This window comes from Gnatocerus cornutus, chromosome 9, assembly GCF_029298725.1.
Source record: "Gnatocerus cornutus isolate USDA-ARS CGAHR chromosome 9, icGnaCorn1.1, whole genome shotgun sequence".
In the NCBI taxonomy this organism is placed as follows: domain Eukaryota; kingdom Metazoa; phylum Arthropoda; class Insecta; order Coleoptera; family Tenebrionidae; genus Gnatocerus; species Gnatocerus cornutus.
The window spans coordinates 6,228,711-6,246,656 of record NC_142241.1 but is presented as its reverse complement, the minus strand read 5'-3'; the positions used below and the strand labels follow the sequence as shown (position 1 = coordinate 6,246,656).

Below are 17,946 nucleotides of genomic sequence, written 5' to 3'. Positions count from 1 at the left end.
ACTGGGAGCGTGGCGCACTCCTGTAATCCAGCTTCTTGGAGGTCGGGTTCAGTGGATGGTTTGAGGTTGGGAGTTCTGTTGCAAAGCGATCCACGTTGACTGGATGTCCACACTAAGATCGGCATCGATATGGGTACCCTGAGGGAGCTTGGGGTGTCCAGGTCGGCTAAGGAGGGGCGAACCGGGTCAGGGGGGAAACCCAACAGCCAAAAGTCCCCGTGTCGTTCAGTAGTGGGATCGCGTCTGGGAGTGGGAGCTTTGTGACAGCCTAATCAATATAGCTAGACCTGGATCTTTTTGACTTTTTTTTTAATCTAAGAAAATTATTAATCAATTCTATTTTGATAACGGGCCCAAATGGGTCTTGGCTTCTTTGATAAATTTTTCATTGTGGACGGCGAAACCATCGTAAGAAAATACCATCGGCGCGGTCAGTTGCCATCTGTCAACTTGACACTGACAGTTCTGGAAAATTCTAACCTCAAATCGAAAATTCGAGAGTGTTCGGCTAAGGTATAAAACCGGTGCGTCGCGCCCCACTTCAGTAGTCAAATTCAACAGTGAACGATGTCGAATCCTGAAAAGAAACCCGAAATTGCGGGGGCTTTGTGTGCGCCGCCTCCAGCTCCAACACACCAAAATAATCCAGCGCCCCAACCACGCCAACCCACGAGCCTCCAAGGGCTGTTAAAATTCGCCATGGAGGCTACAAAATTAGAGGACGCCCCACAGGAATCTCAGTTCCAACCCATGGATGAAGCCAAGCGGAAGTTTCTGGAGCAAGCTTTACACTCCATGACTATAGACGTGATTGAAATTCTTCTAAAACAGATCAAAATCCTTGAAAAAGTGGAGACTTTGGATGAGGGTGGAGATGACAGTGAATACATTGAGGCGTTTAACACAATTTTGGAGTTTGTGTGTGATATAGACACAGCAAACGATTTTCATAAAATCGGTGGTTTCGCGATTGTGCCCCTTTGTTTGAAGAGTAAGAGCCCGAAAGTGAGAGCAGAAGTGTGTAATTTGTTGGCTGAACTGTGTCAAAACAACGCGTATTGTCAAAGAGTGGTTTTGGAAAATGGGATCATGCCTATGTTGGTGGACATTGTAGAACATGACACTGAAGCCCCAGTGGTTGCCAAGGCGGTTTATGCTATTAGCTGTATAGTCAGGCAGAGTACCAGTGGATGCGCCCAACTCATTCAGTACAAAGGGATACAAATTTTTCTTGAAGCCTTACAAAGAAATGAAGAGAGAATCAACATCAAGATCTGTTTTCTTTTACAAGCCCTCTGTAGTTCACAGCCTGACTTTAAAAGTCGTTTGATTTTCGTGGGGTACATTCCTGTCTTATTTTCATTGATCTCTGACACTCCTAAAGCGAGCGACGAACATGTTTTAGCCCTTCTTTTGAAATTGATAGAAGAAAACCCAACAGCAATCAGTGAATGCAAACAAAACAAACTAAATGGAAAGGAAGTACTGGAGAACTACCTCTCTGTGATCAAAGGAAAGGAGGAGTATACAAATGAAGAAGAGTACTGCAATTCAATTTATAACATTTTATTTGCACAAGGTTAAATGTTACTGTATATAAATTTATTTTTTTTAGTAAATAAACTTTTGTATAAACTGCTGCGTTATTGATACAACTACACTAATATCAACCAATCTAACATAGTTAAAATTTCCTCGTAAACATCAAACATAAAGTGTTGCGTGAAAAAAAAACTGCAAATATCAATACTGATAATATCATAAACATGTTTGCAGTAAGCACCAAACAAAAACTCAATTATTGCTCTATCTTATAAAAATATCTATAAAGTCTTATTGCAGTTCTGTCAGACGGTTGAGGAGCATCTCAAAAGCTTCACTACCAAAGCGTGAACGCCACATCTGACTAATCAGAAAAATAGGCACTTGGTCATAAGTAAAAAACTGAGCTTCTTCACATATATCTAACGCTAACTTCCATATAACTTCTAAATTGGCTAAAACTTTTTGATTTTCGGAATCGTGGCGCTCCAGACTTTCCACAGCCACCACTGTGGGGTAGAGATGCTTAAGACTTTGCAGATCAAAATATGAACACAGAGGCGACTCATGTCTTGTTACTAAAATTGATCCTGGCAGGACAACGTCTTCTATTACTTGAAGGATGTGAGATTTTATGGATTGTAGTTGTTCCTGGTTGTTCCTGTGGTACCGGTTTAAGGCTTCAAACCAGTAATTTGGAGGAATGTCCTGCAAAAATGTCAATAAGGCAAATTTTCAGTATTTGTAGTGACTTACTTTGGCCTCAGCAATGCATAAAATGGGTCTGTTGGCTTGAATTGGTCGCGCCCCGTTAGTGCATCCTTCAGGATAAGTGTCTATAATGACAACAACTCCGGGACCTCCCAGCTTTTTGTTAGTCTCAGCAGATTTTAAGTGCTTTCTGGCTGTGGCAGCAACCACCCCATATAAAACTTTAACTGTTTGTTTCTTAATACCTACATACAAATTGTAGTTAAAAAAATGGAAGGATTTGCTATCAATTATTAAATAAATAAAGAGAAGACACAAATTACCTCAATCATCCTAAGTCTGTCAGAGTGAGCACAAAGCAGACAATTTTAGTAAAGACGTGAAAACTACAAGTAAATTTTTACCTAACATGTTGGCTAAGGTTTCCACGTCATAGCCCTTGCACCAGCCCAATAAAATCCTAATAGAGTTCTTGAAATTACACTTGACATCTTGGAAGATGGAATCCTCTCTAATACTCTTCTTCCCCGCGCAATTCTTGCACTTCCACTGGTAGTAGTCAATAGTTTTAACAGGAATCCACTCCATCAGTTTATTACAATCTTCATTAACTTTCGCGTTACTGCAAACTTGACTGTTGGGAATCAGCCCAAAGCTCTTCAACCAGTAGATAAGCTCAGTCTCGTGCCCTGGCGTGAGCATGGAACGAATGACTTGATAATAATACCCAGGCTCACTAAAACCAATTAAATCATTCTTTGCCCTATCAAATAATCAATGAAATAAGCATATGCGGGTACTTCTTTGATGCTCACGTGCACACCCGCATGGGAATTGCATTGATTTTTGTTTGGGAGGGCGCCAAGTAGGGCAGAACTGGGTACATTGTTCGATATGCAACAGGTAAAAACGTACCTGTCGAACGAGTCGATTATCGATTTGTGGATGTTGTTGTTCTCGTCAACAAGCTTCGAAATCTCGTTCATGGTCACGGTTTGGGGGCTTCACGAGGGAGTGTCACATATTTTTACGGATGATAAACAAAAATAGTTTATAAATGGCGAACGAATGACGGATTTGACTTGACTGATTTGACCTCGGATTTGACGTTTGCGGGGAGAATGGTCCCTAGCTTAAAAGTCCCTAGAAATGTATTACTGGTTGTATAACTCTTTTTTTTTCAAAATTTTTGAAAATAAAAGCAGATTAATAACAGAGATAAGAACATGAGATTCTCAATCTATAAAAAAGCCACGACACTTCTTATCACAAGTTGGAGTGCTTTTTTTTCGTTACAATTATTTTTACTCTTCCTATCTTTTAGAAAGATAAATACAACACGTCACGCATAGCCTTCCAACCTTCAAACTTTTGTAATCAGGTGAATTCCATCAATAGAGCTAGAGCCCAGAAGTCTAGAGTTAGAAGACCATCAGTCTGGTTACTAAAGCATGAAGCTGGTTATCGTATTTTTGTCTCTTTGCAGTACACTGCTGGTAAATGCAGCCGAAGGCCCCATTGTAAAGGTCAGATTAGAGGTAAGACACTTGCATTCTTATTCAAAAAGTTCACTCCGAAAATCACAGCGATAAGAATCAAATCAGTTTTTTTTGCCACAGATTTAAGTGTTTTTGGTCTTTTTATGCAAATTTTGCCACCTTTGTTTCTGTTTTTTGTACTTTTGGCTTACAGTTTAGCGAAACAAACAAGTTCTAAAGATACCACTGACCTATCCTAACCTCAATTTAGCTAATTACGCCGATTCGAGACAAAAAAAAGTTTATTTACGTATTCTAAAAATATTGTAGAGCTGTCCAGGTTGTAAACTGAATAGATTACAAGAAGTTAAGGCTTTTGTTTACGAAGATTTCCCAAAGTACGAAAATGCAGAGTTTAAGAAGATTTATGGGGCCTCCCCAGTTCTCTTTTTCTTAAATGAAGAAGATGAAATCGTCGAGAAACATTCCATTGAAGATTTGAGTCGAGAAGAATGTAATAATTTGCTTAAACAAAAAGGTTTTACCCCTAAAGAGAATAAAGAACTGTAGTTCCATTAATTTAATAAAATATGTAATATAAAATATTAATAATTTTATATTTGATAATCCAGGTAATTTTTTTTACATTTCAGAACTAAAAAATAACAAGCCTAAATCATCACGACTTTTACACCAAAGAAATTTATTATGTACATTTATATTTTGGAACAGTCTGGAATGGCGTCTAATAGTCTCATTTTGTACTGTGCTGATATAAAAGCCCTAACCTCCTTTACAAGCCACCAATATTATATTTTAATTAGGCTAAAATTAGCCATGCAATAAACATCACTGCCAACCACAAAAAAAGCTTGGATAAGAATTGTTCTTCCATGTGTTGTTGCGTTCCCCGAGGCGCTGGACTCGGCCTGGTGTCCCCAAAGTTAAAAGTCGACGTGAAAAACCCGAATGGGAAAGCCCCAATTCCGAAAGACATATGAAAGCCATTATCACCCCCAAATCCAAAACCTGGAAAAGTGGAACCTGGCTCTGGTTCTGTGCGTTGACCTGCTGGACGCGGAGGAACTTTTTCTCGTGGATCCTCTTGTTTAGTGCTACCTCTACCATATAATGGAATCACCTTTTCTTTGCTTATTGCAGCTTTACAGACTGGACAGACTTGGCGATTAGGTCTTGTTTCTAACCATTGATGAAGACATGGCCAACTGTAGGAACACCAATGAAGTTAACTGAAGATACTACCAAACTAAAACTCACCAAAATAAGTGTCCACACATGCTAACAACCGCATCTCTGGCAGTATCAAGACAAATGTTGCACTCAAATGTCCGATCATCTTTCTTTTCTTCTTCTGTGGCCCCTGCGCCATCACCATCAGGGTGCTCTGTGGCCTGTTCGGCGTTCTCTGTCGTTGCTGGAGGCATCTTTACTGGATTTTGTTAAATTTCAGTGGAACCTTAGACCATCTAGGAAAGAATAAATGTCAAATGTTTGTCAACACGTAGGGACTGACGTGGTCTATTAATTATTTAGCTTTATAACCTTCAGCACGTATCCCGTCGATTTGTTTGGATCGAAAGGTTCAAGAAATCGATGTTGTCATACAATTAATGACAAGTATTCTGCTTGCTCACTTATCAGGTGACGAAAGTGTGTACAACGATCGTGGGCTCGAATCAAACTAAATCGAGTTCAAACGGATGGTGTTGGTCAACAAGGATTTGCTGCACGTATCAAGTAGGCCAGCTGAGTTTCAAACTAATGTTTCGCGCCATTTTAATCCAATAGCGTGACACGCTTGATGCAGTAGTTTCACGAGAAAAGTCTCCATTTAATCAAATTTCAACAAAAAGGTTTCCCGGCGCATCCACCAAAATAAAACGACCAATACAGATATGTCTAAATAAACAAACGAACTATTAAAACAAATGAAACATTTATAGTGGAAACAAATGAATAGAAATCTTAATTCATCCAATAATTTCCATCCTTGGTGAATATCGCCGTTTGTTTTGTCCCCACATTCACAATTATCTTCCATACCAACCTTCCCGCATAAAAGACACTAACTTGTTGATTTTAATATCTTCTTTTTTTAATTTCCATTGGCCTTGAAACAAACAAGGATAATTACCATATTTTAAGAAAATATGTTTGCATAAGAGAATACGCTCGAACTATATATAAAAAGCGACATAATTATTTATTGGACGAAGACAAGATTCTTGTCTTCCAGTTCCTTCACTTCCTCTTAAAAAACATATTTATTTATTCGTTAGTTTTCCTATAAAACACTAATTTATCATAATAGAAAATACAAGTATATAATTACTCTTAAAAACAATTAGTTAAAGTATTTCGTAACTGTCTGCTTTTGGAAATTAAGCGATCCGCACCTCCGTAATTTCTTAAGCAAATCGGGCCTGGTGACCAAAAGCTTTCGTAAAGAAAGCGAAATGAGATGCTCTGGAAAGAAAGGTGGAATCGGCATATCTTCCAGAGAGTAAACCCGCACGCTTCCTTTTAAGTCTCCGACCATCAAACATCGCCCGTTTGGTGTGAACCTGCATACCGTGTTAAACACATTTTTTGAGTTCTTTTCCACGGATTGAGATTGATACATTTTTCTCTGCATGTCCCAAATTAAAATATCAGGACCACGAATGGTCGCTAAAACTGTCGGATTAGCGGGACTCCAATCTACGTCAAGAACTGGTAAGACTGAAGGCTCTGAAGTTACCAGAGGCTCGGAAATACCTGAAAATACTGTTGGGGAAAAAGACAGTATGAATTAACATTTTACCATCGACCCAAAGTCGTGATCGAAAGTCGTCACCACAAGTCGCAAACATTTTGTTAGCAAAAGGAGAATATCTGATGGTATGGATGGCTCCATCGTGCGCTTTATACAAATCTATGTGTTCGTTGTAGTAATTTGTCGAGCACCGATGGACCACTCCTTCGCTGGTACCAACGAAATAAGTGAACGGGTCTGTTGGATGCAGTGCTAGACACCTAGCTTGGTCGTAACCCGTGATGGAAATCTCCTTCCCTTCGCACTTCTTGAGATACTTAATTCCTTTCAATTTCCCTTCTGCGGCCGCGGTGATCATAATTTGTGTCCTCTTCAATTCAGCAGCTGAAGTTATCTGATACCGATAAACTTTACCACTGCCATAACTGACCATTAGGTCCTCTTCATCGCCTTGTTGGAACCACAGAATGCTCCAAACAGGTTCGAATGACATCGAGTCTTCCCGTACCGCCTCCACTTCGCGTTTACTCACATCCAAAATCTTAAAGTTACCACTGTAAAACCCAACTGCCAACAAGTTGGGATTGGTGTTCGAAAACGCGATGGATGTTACAGGAATTTCAAAATTGTACTGTCTTTCAGGCTGTTGCGGGTTTTTGATATTCCAGATCATAACCATTCCTAAACTGCTCCGATCGATGTAAAAGTACTTCCCGTAAGCCACCGCAACGATGTCTTCGTTGAAAGAGTTGAAAGCGAGTGCAGAAACACATCTACCTTCTGTGGTTTCGTTATCGTACGACCAGAGGAGTTCCAAGCGGTATTTGTACTCGATGTTTTCACGGAAGACATCAGGATCTGACAAGCCTTTAAACCGCTTCTGTTGGGTGCTGTAACAGTTGCTCCCGAGGATTCTCTCAATCACTGCTAACGCATCTTGAAACGCTTTACTCTTCACGATTTTTTGAAGTTGTTTGTCTTCTGTACTCAGTCGGTAGCTATCTAACGACTCTTGGTCACCCAGTTTGTGGTCTTCCGACTCTAAATCCATGTCAGCGTCACTAAGAGAACCAACGTCGTCGTCACTGTCAGATGAACGATCTTGCATCTCTTTGAAAGTGTCGTACATTTCCCACGCAGACACATAAGTCGAACAATGCTTGCGGTGGATTTTCTTTGTTTCAGTGTCTCTAGTTTTCTTTATGACTTGTACTGTCTGTACGCCTACGTGCAGCATCTTCCTATTGCGGCCTTTGCCTTTGGTCAAGAACTCGTACTGTTTATTGTTTTCTTCGACAGCATCCGCCTCGTCGGTGTTTTTAGGTACAGTGGAACTAGGCATATCCAGCAAGAACACCGTATCAGTTTCTTTCAGAATAAGACTTATATTCTGCGGAATGGGGTGTTCAGTCCGATCATCGGATAATATAGTCATTGAACTGAAATCAGTGAAAGAACTTTTACTGCTTCCATCACCAGGGATGATTATGTCGTCTGCAAAGAACGCAGATGTCACAATGCTTCGACGACTAAAAGTCGCCGTTCCAAAATCTTGTTTCTGTAAGATGATATTGGTGGCGAACCGCTGCGAGTCGATTTTGGATGCTGAAGGAGCGTTATGTGCCATGAAACTCGTATCTTTGATAGTCGAACTGTCCATGATACTAATCTGGCGTTCTTTAATGCCTTCATAAGCGAAAGGGTTGAGTGCCGCGGGGGTAACATCCACTCCATTGTATTTCACAGTAACTCTAGGAATTGCGTGAGCTTTTGGTCTTGTCTGATCTCTACCTTTTCTGCTGGGAGTGAACGGTGATTCTAATGATAAGATAGATTTACGTGCGGATTTCTTATGGTCGCTTTCTTGTCGAGTCGACATTTTTTTTGTCAGGTTGACACTTAAGTCCAAGCCGGTATCTTTAATTTTTCAAGCTTTTTTGTAAGCTCGGTATTGGTCAACAGGATGTTCTTAACTGACTGGAAAAACAAGTTCTCCTGGAAAAATGCAGGAAATGGGAGACCACTTATGGAAAACACGTGGACGTTCCCATCGATGTCGCCGACGAGAAGACAGCGACCGCAGGCTGTGAATTTACATTTCGTGTTCCGGGAATTTGTCGGGGACTTTGTTTGAGATTGCGGGGCGTAAATTTTTCTTTGAATATCCCACAGGAGAACATCCATTCCGCGTAGACTAATAAGGATAGTGGAGTGGGAAGGACTCCACTCTAAATCGAGAACTGGTTCCATGCACAATCTAGAGGTGATTAAAGGCTCGTCTATTCCTGGAAACAAAAAATGAACCAAAGCAGTGACCGGATTTCCTACCTTCTATCCAGAAGCACTCCTGAAAGTCATCGCCGCATGTAGCAAAAACGTTGTTAACAAACGGCGAGAACTTGATGGCATGGACAGACCCTTCATGCGCCTTGAACATGCTCTTGTGTTGTTCACAAAATTTCGCGGCGCATCGATGAATAACGCCTTCGTTGGTCGCTACGAAATAAACAGAAGTTTCTTCATGCAGACTCAGGCAAATCGTTGCTGGATATCTTGAAGAAGACACTTGATTCCCTTCGAACATCCTTAAACCGTTTAAGCCTTTCACTCGCCCTTCAACTCTTCCAACTCTCATGATTTGAACACATTCCAATTGTGTATGAGAAATGCGGTATTTGCAAATTCGCCCATCGCCAAAACAGACGATGAAATCTTCCACGCTGTCTTGTTCGAACCAGAAAAGGTCCCACGCGGGTTCAAAAGACGTCGAACAATCTTCTCTGAGTACCAACAAGTCTCTTTTGCTTATATCGAGGATTTTTACGTCACCGTTGTAAAAACCGACGACTAAGTAGTTTGGGAATCTTTTAGAAAAAGCGAGACATGTGACTGAAGATCGAAAGTAGTACTCCCGCTCTGGTTGTCTTGGGTTTTTGATGTTCCACACCATCACAACTCCTGTGGTTTTGCGGTCTGTGAAGTGATATTTACCGTAGCCGATAGCAACGAGATCTTCTGATAAATGATTGAAGGAGATTCCTGTAACGCACCTCGATTTAGTGTCTTCATTCGCAAAAGTCCACAGTAACTCTAGTTTGTAGTTGTAAACAAACTCATCCTGAGGTGCCTCTGAGATCCCTTTAAATTCCTTTTGTGCCTCATTATAATGATTGTTAGCTAAAAGTCGTTCAAGAACCAAAACAGCGTTAAAGTAACTCTCGTTTTCTGCGAGTTTTTCCACCTCCTTGTCTTCTTTCGTTTTTCTCAACTCTTGTAAAGAGACCTCTTCTATCAATTTATGACCCTCTGACTCAAACGTTTGATACTCTTCTTCCACCATATCTATTTCTTCTGGGTCTTCTAAACTCCACGTATCATCAACTATTCCTTCGTTGTAGGTATCGTACATTTCCCAATTCGAAGCAAAAGTTGAGTTATCGACAAATTCGTAAAGAATGGGTTGAGTGTGACGGGTTTTCCTAAGAACGGGCACAGTTTGAACACCGATGCTGCTGACTTTGCGATTTCGTCCTTTACCTTTTGTTAAATAGTCGTAGAGTTGGTTATCGGCTTCGGAGGCTTCGCCTTCGGGGGTGTCTTTTGGGACTATGCTGCTGGAGATGTCCAACAGGGGGATAGTGTCTGTTTCGTTAAGGACTAAAGTGATGTGTTTCGGTACTTTTCTCATCATTTTGATGTACGTAACAAGTTCTAGATCGAGTCAAGAATCACCAGTTCAAGAGGCAATGTTTGATCAATAGAGTCAATGGTGGTAACAAACTGTCGAAATATCTATTGTGGTTGTTTCTTGGAAATATAAAGCCAAATATGTTACAGCGTTTTCGTTTAATTTCTTTTTTATTGCATTTAATTTGATTAAATTAAAATTGGTGTATTGTTGGTTGCATGAATTTCGGGGGTATATTGTTGGCTGTTGTCACTATTTTCTAACCTTCAATCCTTCAATCAGTGACAGTGACAGTGACAGCTCGACTATCAATGTAAAGTTTTGATAATTCATCTTATTTTCTTTAAATACATCCTTTGTTACATCTACAATGTTATTCACACTGTTTTCTGGATGCGTAGTTGCGTCACTACCTTGAACTCAATCCACAGTTTTTATTGTTGTTTACTTATTAATGTAAATCAAATATGAAGTCTTTTCGTCTCATTGTCCACCAGAAAAATTTTAGTGGTACGTTTTTCTAACGCCTTATTTCCCGAGTTAGTAATATTTTCCAGCCGAGGATTTAATAATTAATCCCAAAGACTACCCAGGGGCTAGTGTAGGGGATGTGGTTGAAATATACCATCCTCCTCCCGAGGATGATAATCCCAGGGGCAAGAAGAAGGTGGAAACTGAAGAAGAGTTTCCCCGTCTTCTTCTGCAAGTTAAGGCATTTCCTGAGGACTCGGCCCAACAAATGGCTTTACAAAAAGGTAGCCTTCTTATATGTGGTTCTCATGACTAACAACTTGTCTTTAGATACAATCAGTGTAGAACAAAGCATAGCCCAAAGCTTTGGGCTACAACCTTACAAGAATGTGATAATAAGAATTGTTGATCCCGCTGATGTTGCTTTAGATTCTATAGAATTAACATTCAAGGACCAATATATGGGAAGGTCAGAAATGTGGAGACTCAAAAACAGTCTTGTCAACACTTGTGTTTACATCAAAAAGAACATAGAGTTCTGTGGAGGGGCTGTTAGGTGTCAGGTGTATGAGATGTGGTCCATGGGTGATAGAGTAGCTTGTGGCATCATTACTGAAGAAACCAAAGTAGTCTTCAGGTCCTCAACTTCAATGGTTTACTTGTTTCTACAAATGTCTTCAGAAATGTGGGATTTTGATATTTATGGTGACTTGTATTTTGAGAAAGCAGTGAATGGGTTCCTTGCTGACTTGTTCATGAAGTGGAAGAAGAATGGGAGCAACCATGAAGTGACCATTGTGCTCTTCTCAAGGACTTTTTATGAAGCGGTTGATTTGGAGGCGTTTCCGCTTCACATGAGGGAATGCTTACAGAAAGATTACAAAGGGCGCTACTACGAGGATTTTTACAGGTTTTTTCACAATTCTGAGATTCTTTCTCTTATAAACTGATTACAGAGTCGCTGTCCAAAACGAGCGCTATGACGACTGGAGCGCGATTTTGGTGCAGCTAAGAAAAATTTTCGCCGAGTATTTAAAAATCGTCTTAGAATACCACAAGCGACCAGGCATTGATATTCCCGCCGCCACTAACAGCACAGCAGCCCAAGGCAACTTCCTAGAAGTCCTTAACATGTCTCTGAATGGTACTTTGATTTCTCGCGTTTTCTCTGTTTCAATTTATTTTGTAGTTTTTGAGAAACATTACCTGGACCGTAGTTTTGACCGAACTGGTCAACTCAGCGTTGTGGTAACTCCAGGAGTTGGAGTCTTTGAGGTTGACCGCGAGTTGACCAACATTACCAAACAAAGAATTATCGATAATGGTGTCGGAAGCGATTTGGTTTGTGTAGGAGAGCAACCGTTGCACGCAGTTCCTTTATTAAAAGTATTTCTTATCTTAGTTTGAACAGTGAACAGTTATCAGTGTTGCTATTTTAGTTTCATAACAAAGACACCCACTTAAATGTCCCTGATGACTACTCCATGCCTCATTGGATTAATTTGTCGTTTTATTCAACCAACAAGAAAATTGCTTATTCTAATTTTATTCCACGTATTAAGCTACCGCCTCCGCTTATTAACGAGGAGAAAGAATCTCCGGGTAGTAAGAGTAAACTCGTCCAGGATGACTACATTCATAATTCCTTCTTTGATTATGATGCGTATGACGCGCAGATTTTCCAGCCGCCTCATGTGCACACTGTGCATGAAAATAGGTACGTCGTGGGTGGATTTTTATCTTCTCTGACAACTTCTTTTGTAGCTCTGTGAATCATAAAGTACTTCCTCGTTATAAGCGGACTTCAGGAAGTTTATTAGACTCTCACGAGCTTATTAAGGGGCAAAGACGGAAAATGTCGGACCCGGACGTTCCTCATAGATTTGACTCTAATGCGAGATCTGAACCGATTGCGATCCCACCTGCTGCTGTGAGCCCCATCGTATCACCACACGCCGATGGTTTGTGTAACAACTCTAATTTGTCGTAATTTAGTTTTTTGGTGTAGAGAAAGAATTATCACCACCTGTGAGAATGGTGGTGGGGTCGGAAGGGTCCCCGCCCTTGGAATCTCGAGCTTTGATCAACCCTTTTGATCCCTCACACGTCACGATTAAGTTGACTTCCAACAGAAGGAGGTGGACCCACATTTTTCCAAAAGGTTTGATAAAAGAGGGATTGGAAAAGTACTATTTTTTTGTTAGGTCCTACTGGTGTTTTGATCCAGCAGCATCACTACCAAGCCATTCCGGCACAGTCCGAATTACCGTTGGAAAATGACCCCAATCCGAGATTGGACCGGATGTTGTCTTCTGGTAGTAACCAGTTCTTTAGCGCCACTGCGGCCTTGCATGAATGTACGTAGAGATTTGTTATAATGTGACGTTATTGGGGAGTTACAGACTGTAAGAAACGGCCGAACTCGCAGAGTAATAACCACCCCGTGCCCGCTCCTCCGAAGAACCCATCAAAGAGTCTGACTTTGTTGTGGGGCGCCACTGGGGAGCAAGAGTGGACTCCGGCTCTAACGACAGGTATTTGAAGAGTCACATGAATCTTCTCTGAACTAATGACGTCAAGTTAATGTTTTGGTTGTTTTTTGTAATATTTTAATTATAACAAATTGGCAGTCATTTGAGATCGTGCTTTGCGAAATTTTTTCACTTGGTTTGAATCTAATCACTAAATTCTAGCATAACACAGTTCATTTCGTTTTTTTCAACCATTTCCATTAACTGGTTGTGAACGAAATTAATTGCGAAGGAAATGTTCATGTCCATTTAGGCTTATAATTTCATTATCATAATGCGATTTTTTTTGTGTCACGTCGGGAGCCTTCTAGCGTCCCAATCCTTGATCCTGTAGCCCCTTAGGTCTACCATACTGGATACGTGAATTTACTCCGTTTCTGTTCCATGGTCATCACTGGGATACGCCGGAAAACGCAGTCAATGATGTCCTCATAGGTTTGAACTCTATCTTAATACAAGTAACTTATGAACTAGATTTGTTTTCAGAGAATTTTTAATTCAGTTCTTTGGTAGGCTGTTCTTTATATTTGCTTTTTTGGGTATTTTACGCCGTGTTTTTGTGTAGTGTGCAGATTTTCAATTCAATCCGGCGCGTACCTCTAAACACAATGAATTTTTATAGCTCGCATCTTACCAAAGAAGAAGTAGATTAACACAGATAGTTGTTGTTGCAATTCACTCGTCTATAAAAATCCATTGTTTTGACCCGCACATCTCATCAACACTATCATTTTTAAAACCAGTAGTGGTGGTTGTGTATATTTGTATTATTGATGTTTAGAGTAGTCGCTTTGTGCTAACATGAATGATTAGTTGTTGCTTCGTTGGTTAACATGGGATTTATACGTGTGACCTCCGCTTAAGTCTAATCTCTGACGACTGGACTAGTAAATAACCCCACACTTGCATCACGTATAGAACTTATGTTTTATAGCTACTGGTATCTGTCGATTAACTGGTTTATTGCTAGGTGTGGACTGGAAGTCGTTGACAATCCCAGCGTGCCTCCCCATCACCACTGATTACTTTCCTGAGAAAAGAGCCCTTCAAATGGACTACGTGGTGTCTTTATACAGTCTTTTACCGGATAGTGTAAACGCAGACTTTGCGCAACAAAGACCGATTTACAAAAGACCTCTATCTACTGTTGAAGTCTTTAGAGAGTTGATTTCCCAGCGCTTAGCTCAAGGCTTCCAGTTGATTCTCATGGCGAGCAACGCCGACAAAATAATGAACAACATCAACGCTTTAAACCCGAAGATGAGAGGCCCGGTGGTCCGACAGAGCGTTACGGAGAATGACGAGTCGTACTACCTCTCTATTGGGAGACTTTTCCACAAAATTTCACTTTCAGGAAACACGATTTCTGTTACTAGATACAGACCGAGGTAGTCAATTCTTGTGTTATTTCCACGTTTTTATGTAATTTTCCAGGCACCCTTACCCCGGTTTTAACTACCAGTACCGCTACCGGTTCCACGCGCCCCATCATGACACTTATGAAGAATCCTACGCTTCTTTCACCACTGAAAAAATCGAACATTTCAACTGGAATTATCTGGACCATTACGTGTGCACTGGAGGAGACACGGAGTTTGTTCTAGTGGATGCTTTAAAGTACTGGAGATTCCGCGTTTATTTGCTTCCTTTGAATAACACCGCCAATAAAAAAATCATCGACGGGGCGGAACATTGTGATATTTACACCGCGGCGACTCCTTCCGACCACCAACAGATGGTCGATGGGTTATTGAAATTTATCGAAACCGCCGTAAATAAAATAAAAAGAACAGCGCCGTCGAAGAAGTCGAGGGTTTGTGTCTATTGTTGCTTTCTCTGTCTCAATTTACACACTAATTAATTATTTTTAGTCACTTACTTGCATGCTAAAGCTTTTTTATTTGCATGTTGTAGAAGTCACTGAGTATTATAAACAACGCGCCTTTGGTTCAGCCCAGACGTAACAGTATGAGCAATTTTTCACAGGTATTAATAGCGTGAAATTGGTTTGGGTACTGTTGAGGTGTTGACGCAATTTTTCAGGTGACTTTTAATTGAAAGATTGCGTTAACCTGAAGAGAGTTTATTGGAATATTTTATTATGTTATAACAACAGCAAACAGATGAATTAAAGGTGTGCTCTTATGTAATGTACTGTTTGATAACAGCTCTAATTTTTACTAGTAGTTAGTTATTTATATGCGTGTATTTTTAGAAGTGCTGTTTGTAGAGAGTATTTAGATTTTGGCCTCGCTTTTTATCTTTTATTTAAAGTGATTTACTGATCCGTGCAACACTTTGTATAAAAACACATAATTAGATTACGTATGGATTAGCTAACTAAAATTGATGCCACTTTTTACTTTTAGTTGCTGTTAACTCTTATTAATATGCAAAACGAGAGTTTTTACCACTTTCTTAACACTGTAACATCAATCTTTTAGTATCTAAATGGTGGTAAAAACTTAATTCCCAGCACAGATTGTACATTTTTCTTCTTGATTTACTCCGTCGCGACAAAACTTATCATCTGATAACTTTTGTCGCAGCCCCTATCGCCTGTACAAGCTACATTTTCTTATATTTACAGAATGTCAACTGTAGTTCTCCTTTCCGAGAGCGCCTTGGCAGCAACCGTCTTTCAGATCGCCCCCGGCCTAGGTTTGATAACAGCTTTTACTTTACAGCTTGGTTTGCGGATTGGAGCATGTGTAGTTCTTCTAACGATTTCTTACAACTTCTTTCTTGCCTTTGTTTTGTATTGTAGGAGGTTATAGGTTTTGCTTGCTTTTCAGAACACTCCTGCACGCTCAAGCGCACCTACGTTTAGGTTTGTAACATTCTTTAGCCTGCATAGCTTACCGGTCATTCTTACTTTCTTTATATTACAAAGAGTGTTAATAGGTCGGGGTCCAAAGTCATGGAAAGGAACAGAGCGTCGCAGAGTTCCGAATCGCAGTCTAGTTCTGAATCTCAATCGCATGATGCGTACCCGGATGAGAAGTACTACTTAACTTTAGTAACAACAGAGGCGCTAATGACTTTGTTTAAGTACAATTCAATCGGGACCAACACTAAAGAGCACTTCCACGAGTCTTGAGATTGTGGAAGCGATGAAGAACCCGATAAATGGTCTCACGTTTATTTGTGCCCATCAGAACTTACCGTGCTCCACGTTCATCGCTGCTGACGCTGTTAACTGGTTGATGCTCCACATGGAAGGAGTTGGAACTTTGGATAAAGCTGTCCAGGTACCAACATATTCCCGTTTTAAGTGGTACTAAAACGATTTTATAGGTAATGCAGACGCTGCACATTGAGCATTTAATTCGACACGCGTCTGGAGACCCGAGCAAACCATTTTTGTTCGGTTTTTTCTTATTTTATGTTATTGACAAAGGTGAGGTTTTTAGACACCGTTCGGAATTCTACGGTGATTTTCAGATGACAAAGACTTCCAGCCTTCTGGAGATCTACAGAATTTCGAGAACGAGTGGCTCGAAGTTGAGGTGAAGTCTGCGCTTAGTTGGGGCTTGTCTCCGGTAAGCCCTGGACTGGACGTCCCTAATACGTACTGTGATAGAAAATTCGGCGTTCCTCATTTTCTTTGCGAGGATATTAACGTGGAGTACGCTGAAAGTGATAGTACGAGTCTCTTATGTGTCTTTCACGTTTTTTTAAAAGTAGTTCTAGGCATGTCTTACAAACGTATGCGTCTGGAGACTGATGTTTCCAGTAAAAGTGACAGGATAGAATGGGGGCATGTGCGCCACCAAACCAGTTTCTTACCAGACCAAGCCTACGAGCTAATAGTAGAATGGTTAACATCGTCAGGCTCTATAGTCGCGGAACTAGTAAAAACTTTCTTTTCATGAGGCGCACCTTACGTAACAAGTCTTATTTATAGTTGTCCAGTTGGCACCGAAAAGCACAAACGTGTGGTCTACAGATGATTCCAATTCCGCATGATCCTTTAGCTTTACCTTATTCCAATAAAAGCGATCCGTTGAGAGGGCCTATTTTTGTACCTCTGAATATCAAATGTCTTGAGGAGAGAGACAGGATTTTTAAAGGTACCATTTCTCCATCTGTCACGTCTGAGTCTTAACACCTCTTTTCAGAATTCAAAGACGGTTCGTATTTGGAAAGACTTTTTTTGCTACAAGAAGCGATAGTTCAGCGGTTTGGATTCATTCATTGCATGCTAGAACCTCCAAATAATCCAGACGCGACTTCAAGAGAGCACCAGTACGTTCATTGCACTGGGACTGTTTTTGTGTTGATTTCACGAGCAGCCCAAGCACCGAGAAGTCGAGTACCTTCAATTGGTAAAAGAACGACTGGACGTTTTTCGGTACATGCCGACGTGGTACCGAGCCCCCATGAAGCTTACATTACTAGACACGTCAGTGGGAAGAATAAGGACGACTATGATAACACCAGAAAAGTAAAGACCAAAGAACCTCAACTTGAATCTACAATTTTTGTTTTAGATGGGTTTCTTGTGGTCGTGGAACCACATGGTCAGTAGAAGGTGGCGAACGAATCAGGGAGTTGATAACAACTTCCAGACAAAACTCTTGAGAGATTTCAGAGAGTTTTGTGCGAATGTAAACGACAGATTAAGACTCTTCTGGGAGGAGAGTTGGGTTATTAAAGAAAACGCATCGACGAGTGTTGAGCTCCCTCGAAAGTAACTGTTACTTTGTTATAATAAAAAATTGTTACTTTTTCAAATTTTGAATTTTG

General features: G+C 40.5%; 7 protein-coding genes and 1 non-coding gene across 13 annotated transcripts; 4 read left to right on the top strand and 4 right to left on the bottom strand.

Annotated features, from left to right (window-relative positions):
* On the top strand, positions 1-297 carry LOC148168214 (signal recognition particle RNA). The gene has a single exon (XR_015770847.1).
* A 45-nt stretch (positions 298-342) lies between these two features.
* Positions 343-1,636, top strand: LOC148168213 (hsp70-binding protein 1). Its single transcript, XM_088045083.1, has one exon. The coding sequence runs from the start codon at positions 568-570 to the stop codon at positions 1,582-1,584; it is 1,017 nt and encodes a 338-aa protein (XP_087901209.1). The 5' UTR covers positions 343-567; the 3' UTR covers positions 1,585-1,636.
* LOC148168212 (uncharacterized) lies at positions 1,551-3,383 on the bottom strand. Its single transcript, XM_088045082.1, has 4 exons — positions 3,169-3,383; positions 2,658-2,989; positions 2,299-2,498; positions 1,551-2,250 (listed from the first exon to the last, which is right to left on the bottom strand). The coding sequence occupies exons 1-4, from the start codon at positions 3,237-3,239 to the stop codon at positions 1,834-1,836; spliced, it is 1,020 nt and encodes a 339-aa protein (XP_087901208.1). The 5' UTR covers positions 3,240-3,383; the 3' UTR covers positions 1,551-1,833.
* A 44-nt stretch (positions 3,384-3,427) lies between these two features.
* LOC148168211 (selenoprotein M-like) lies at positions 3,428-4,958 on the top strand. Of its 2 annotated transcripts, XM_088045086.1 has the most exons (3): positions 3,428-3,525; positions 3,578-3,791; positions 4,062-4,958. In XM_088045086.1, exons 2-3 carry the CDS (start codon positions 3,705-3,707, stop codon positions 4,299-4,301), a joined length of 327 nt encoding a protein of 108 aa, XP_087901212.1. In that variant the 5' UTR covers positions 3,428-3,525; positions 3,578-3,704; the 3' UTR covers positions 4,302-4,958. The 2 variants fall into 2 exon arrangements, with proteins under 2 accessions (XP_087901212.1, XP_087901213.1); XM_088045087.1 differs by lacking the exon at positions 3,428-3,525 and having other exon boundaries at positions 3,542-3,791.
* LOC148168210 (E3 ubiquitin-protein ligase RNF185-like) lies at positions 4,330-5,483 on the bottom strand. The gene is made up of 3 exons (XM_088045084.1): positions 5,295-5,483; positions 5,010-5,218; positions 4,330-4,957 (listed from the first exon to the last, which is right to left on the bottom strand). Exons 2-3 carry the CDS (start codon positions 5,174-5,176, stop codon positions 4,552-4,554), a joined length of 573 nt encoding a protein of 190 aa, XP_087901210.1. The 5' UTR covers positions 5,177-5,218; positions 5,295-5,483; the 3' UTR covers positions 4,330-4,551.
* Positions 5,484-6,062: 579 nt separating this feature from the next.
* Positions 6,063-8,386, bottom strand: LOC148168209 (dynein axonemal intermediate chain 4-like). The gene is made up of 2 exons (XM_088046764.1): positions 6,556-8,386; positions 6,063-6,509 (listed from the first exon to the last, which is right to left on the bottom strand). Exons 1-2 carry the CDS (start codon positions 8,384-8,386, stop codon positions 6,097-6,099), a joined length of 2,244 nt encoding a protein of 747 aa, XP_087902890.1. The 3' UTR covers positions 6,063-6,096.
* Positions 8,387-8,406: 20 nt separating this feature from the next.
* LOC148168208 (dynein axonemal intermediate chain 4-like) lies at positions 8,407-10,373 on the bottom strand. The gene is made up of 2 exons (XM_088046765.1): positions 8,836-10,373; positions 8,407-8,792 (listed from the first exon to the last, which is right to left on the bottom strand). The coding sequence occupies exons 1-2, from the start codon at positions 10,196-10,198 to the stop codon at positions 8,407-8,409; spliced, it is 1,749 nt and encodes a 582-aa protein (XP_087902891.1). The 5' UTR covers positions 10,199-10,373.
* Positions 10,374-10,400: 27 nt separating this feature from the next.
* Iml1 (GATOR complex protein Iml1) lies at positions 10,401-17,934 on the top strand. Of its 5 annotated transcripts, none has more exons than XM_088046761.1 (23): positions 10,401-10,705; positions 10,753-10,950; positions 10,997-11,576; positions 11,623-11,810; positions 11,856-12,052; positions 12,106-12,383; positions 12,431-12,627; positions 12,675-12,827; positions 12,871-13,023; positions 13,069-13,200; positions 13,615-13,632; positions 14,168-14,585; positions 14,632-15,010; positions 15,112-15,183; positions 15,993-16,027; positions 16,102-16,200; positions 16,250-16,448; positions 16,495-16,597; positions 16,642-16,842; positions 16,891-17,051; positions 17,105-17,270; positions 17,319-17,644; positions 17,691-17,934. In XM_088046761.1, exons 1-23 carry the CDS (start codon positions 10,663-10,665, stop codon positions 17,892-17,894), a joined length of 4,500 nt encoding a protein of 1,499 aa, XP_087902887.1. In that variant the 5' UTR covers positions 10,401-10,662; the 3' UTR covers positions 17,895-17,934. The 5 variants fall into 5 exon arrangements, with proteins under 5 accessions (XP_087902887.1, XP_087902885.1, XP_087902886.1 ...); XM_088046759.1 differs by lacking the exon at positions 15,993-16,027 and adding an exon at positions 15,788-15,858; XM_088046760.1 differs by lacking the exons at positions 13,615-13,632; positions 15,993-16,027 and adding an exon at positions 15,788-15,858.
* The last annotated feature ends 12 nt before the right edge of the window (positions 17,935-17,946 follow it).

Bases quoted from the DNA above. Each gene is read 5' to 3' on its own strand.
- LOC148168213 (XM_088045083.1), top strand. From the start codon at position 568: ATGTCGAATCCTGAAAAGAAACCCGAAATTGCGGGGGCTTTGTGTGCG.
- LOC148168212 (XM_088045082.1), bottom strand. From the start codon at position 3,239: ATGAACGAGATTTCGAAGCTTGTTGACGAGAACAACAACATCCACAAA. The intron at 2,990-3,168 runs GTACGTTTTTAC...AATTGGTTTTAG, and splicing joins ATAATCGACTCGTTCGACAG to TGAGCCTGGGTATTATTATC. The intron at 2,251-2,298 runs GTAAGTCACTAC...ACATTTTTGCAG, and splicing joins TATGCATTGCTGAGGCCAAA to GACATTCCTCCAAATTACTG.
- LOC148168211 (XM_088045086.1), top strand. From the start codon at position 3,705: ATGAAGCTGGTTATCGTATTTTTGTCTCTTTGCAGTACACTGCTGGTA. The intron at 3,792-4,061 runs GTAAGACACTTG...AAAATATTGTAG, and splicing joins TTGTAAAGGTCAGATTAGAG to AGCTGTCCAGGTTGTAAACT.
- LOC148168210 (XM_088045084.1), bottom strand. From the start codon at position 5,176: ATGCCTCCAGCAACGACAGAGAACGCCGAACAGGCCACAGAGCACCCT. The intron at 4,958-5,009 runs GTGAGTTTTAGT...GTGTTCCTACAG, and splicing joins ATGTGTGGACACTTATTTTG to TTGGCCATGTCTTCATCAAT.
- LOC148168209 (XM_088046764.1), bottom strand. From the start codon at position 8,386: ATGTCGACTCGACAAGAAAGCGACCATAAGAAATCCGCACGTAAATCT. The intron at 6,510-6,555 runs GTAAAATGTTAA...CAGTATTTTCAG, and splicing joins ATCACGACTTTGGGTCGATG to GTATTTCCGAGCCTCTGGTA.
- LOC148168208 (XM_088046765.1), bottom strand. From the start codon at position 10,198: ATGATGAGAAAAGTACCGAAACACATCACTTTAGTCCTTAACGAAACA. The intron at 8,793-8,835 runs GTAGGAAATCCG...TTTTGTTTCCAG, and splicing joins GGAGTGCTTCTGGATAGAAG to GAATAGACGAGCCTTTAATC.
- Iml1 (XM_088046759.1), top strand. From the start codon at position 10,663: ATGAAGTCTTTTCGTCTCATTGTCCACCAGAAAAATTTTAGTG. The intron at 11,811-11,855 runs GTACTTTGATTT...TTTATTTTGTAG, and splicing joins CCTTAACATGTCTCTGAATG to TTTTTGAGAAACATTACCTG. The intron at 15,859-16,101 runs GTTTGATAACAG...GAGTGTTAATAG, and splicing joins TCAGATCGCCCCCGGCCTAG to GTCGGGGTCCAAAGTCATGG.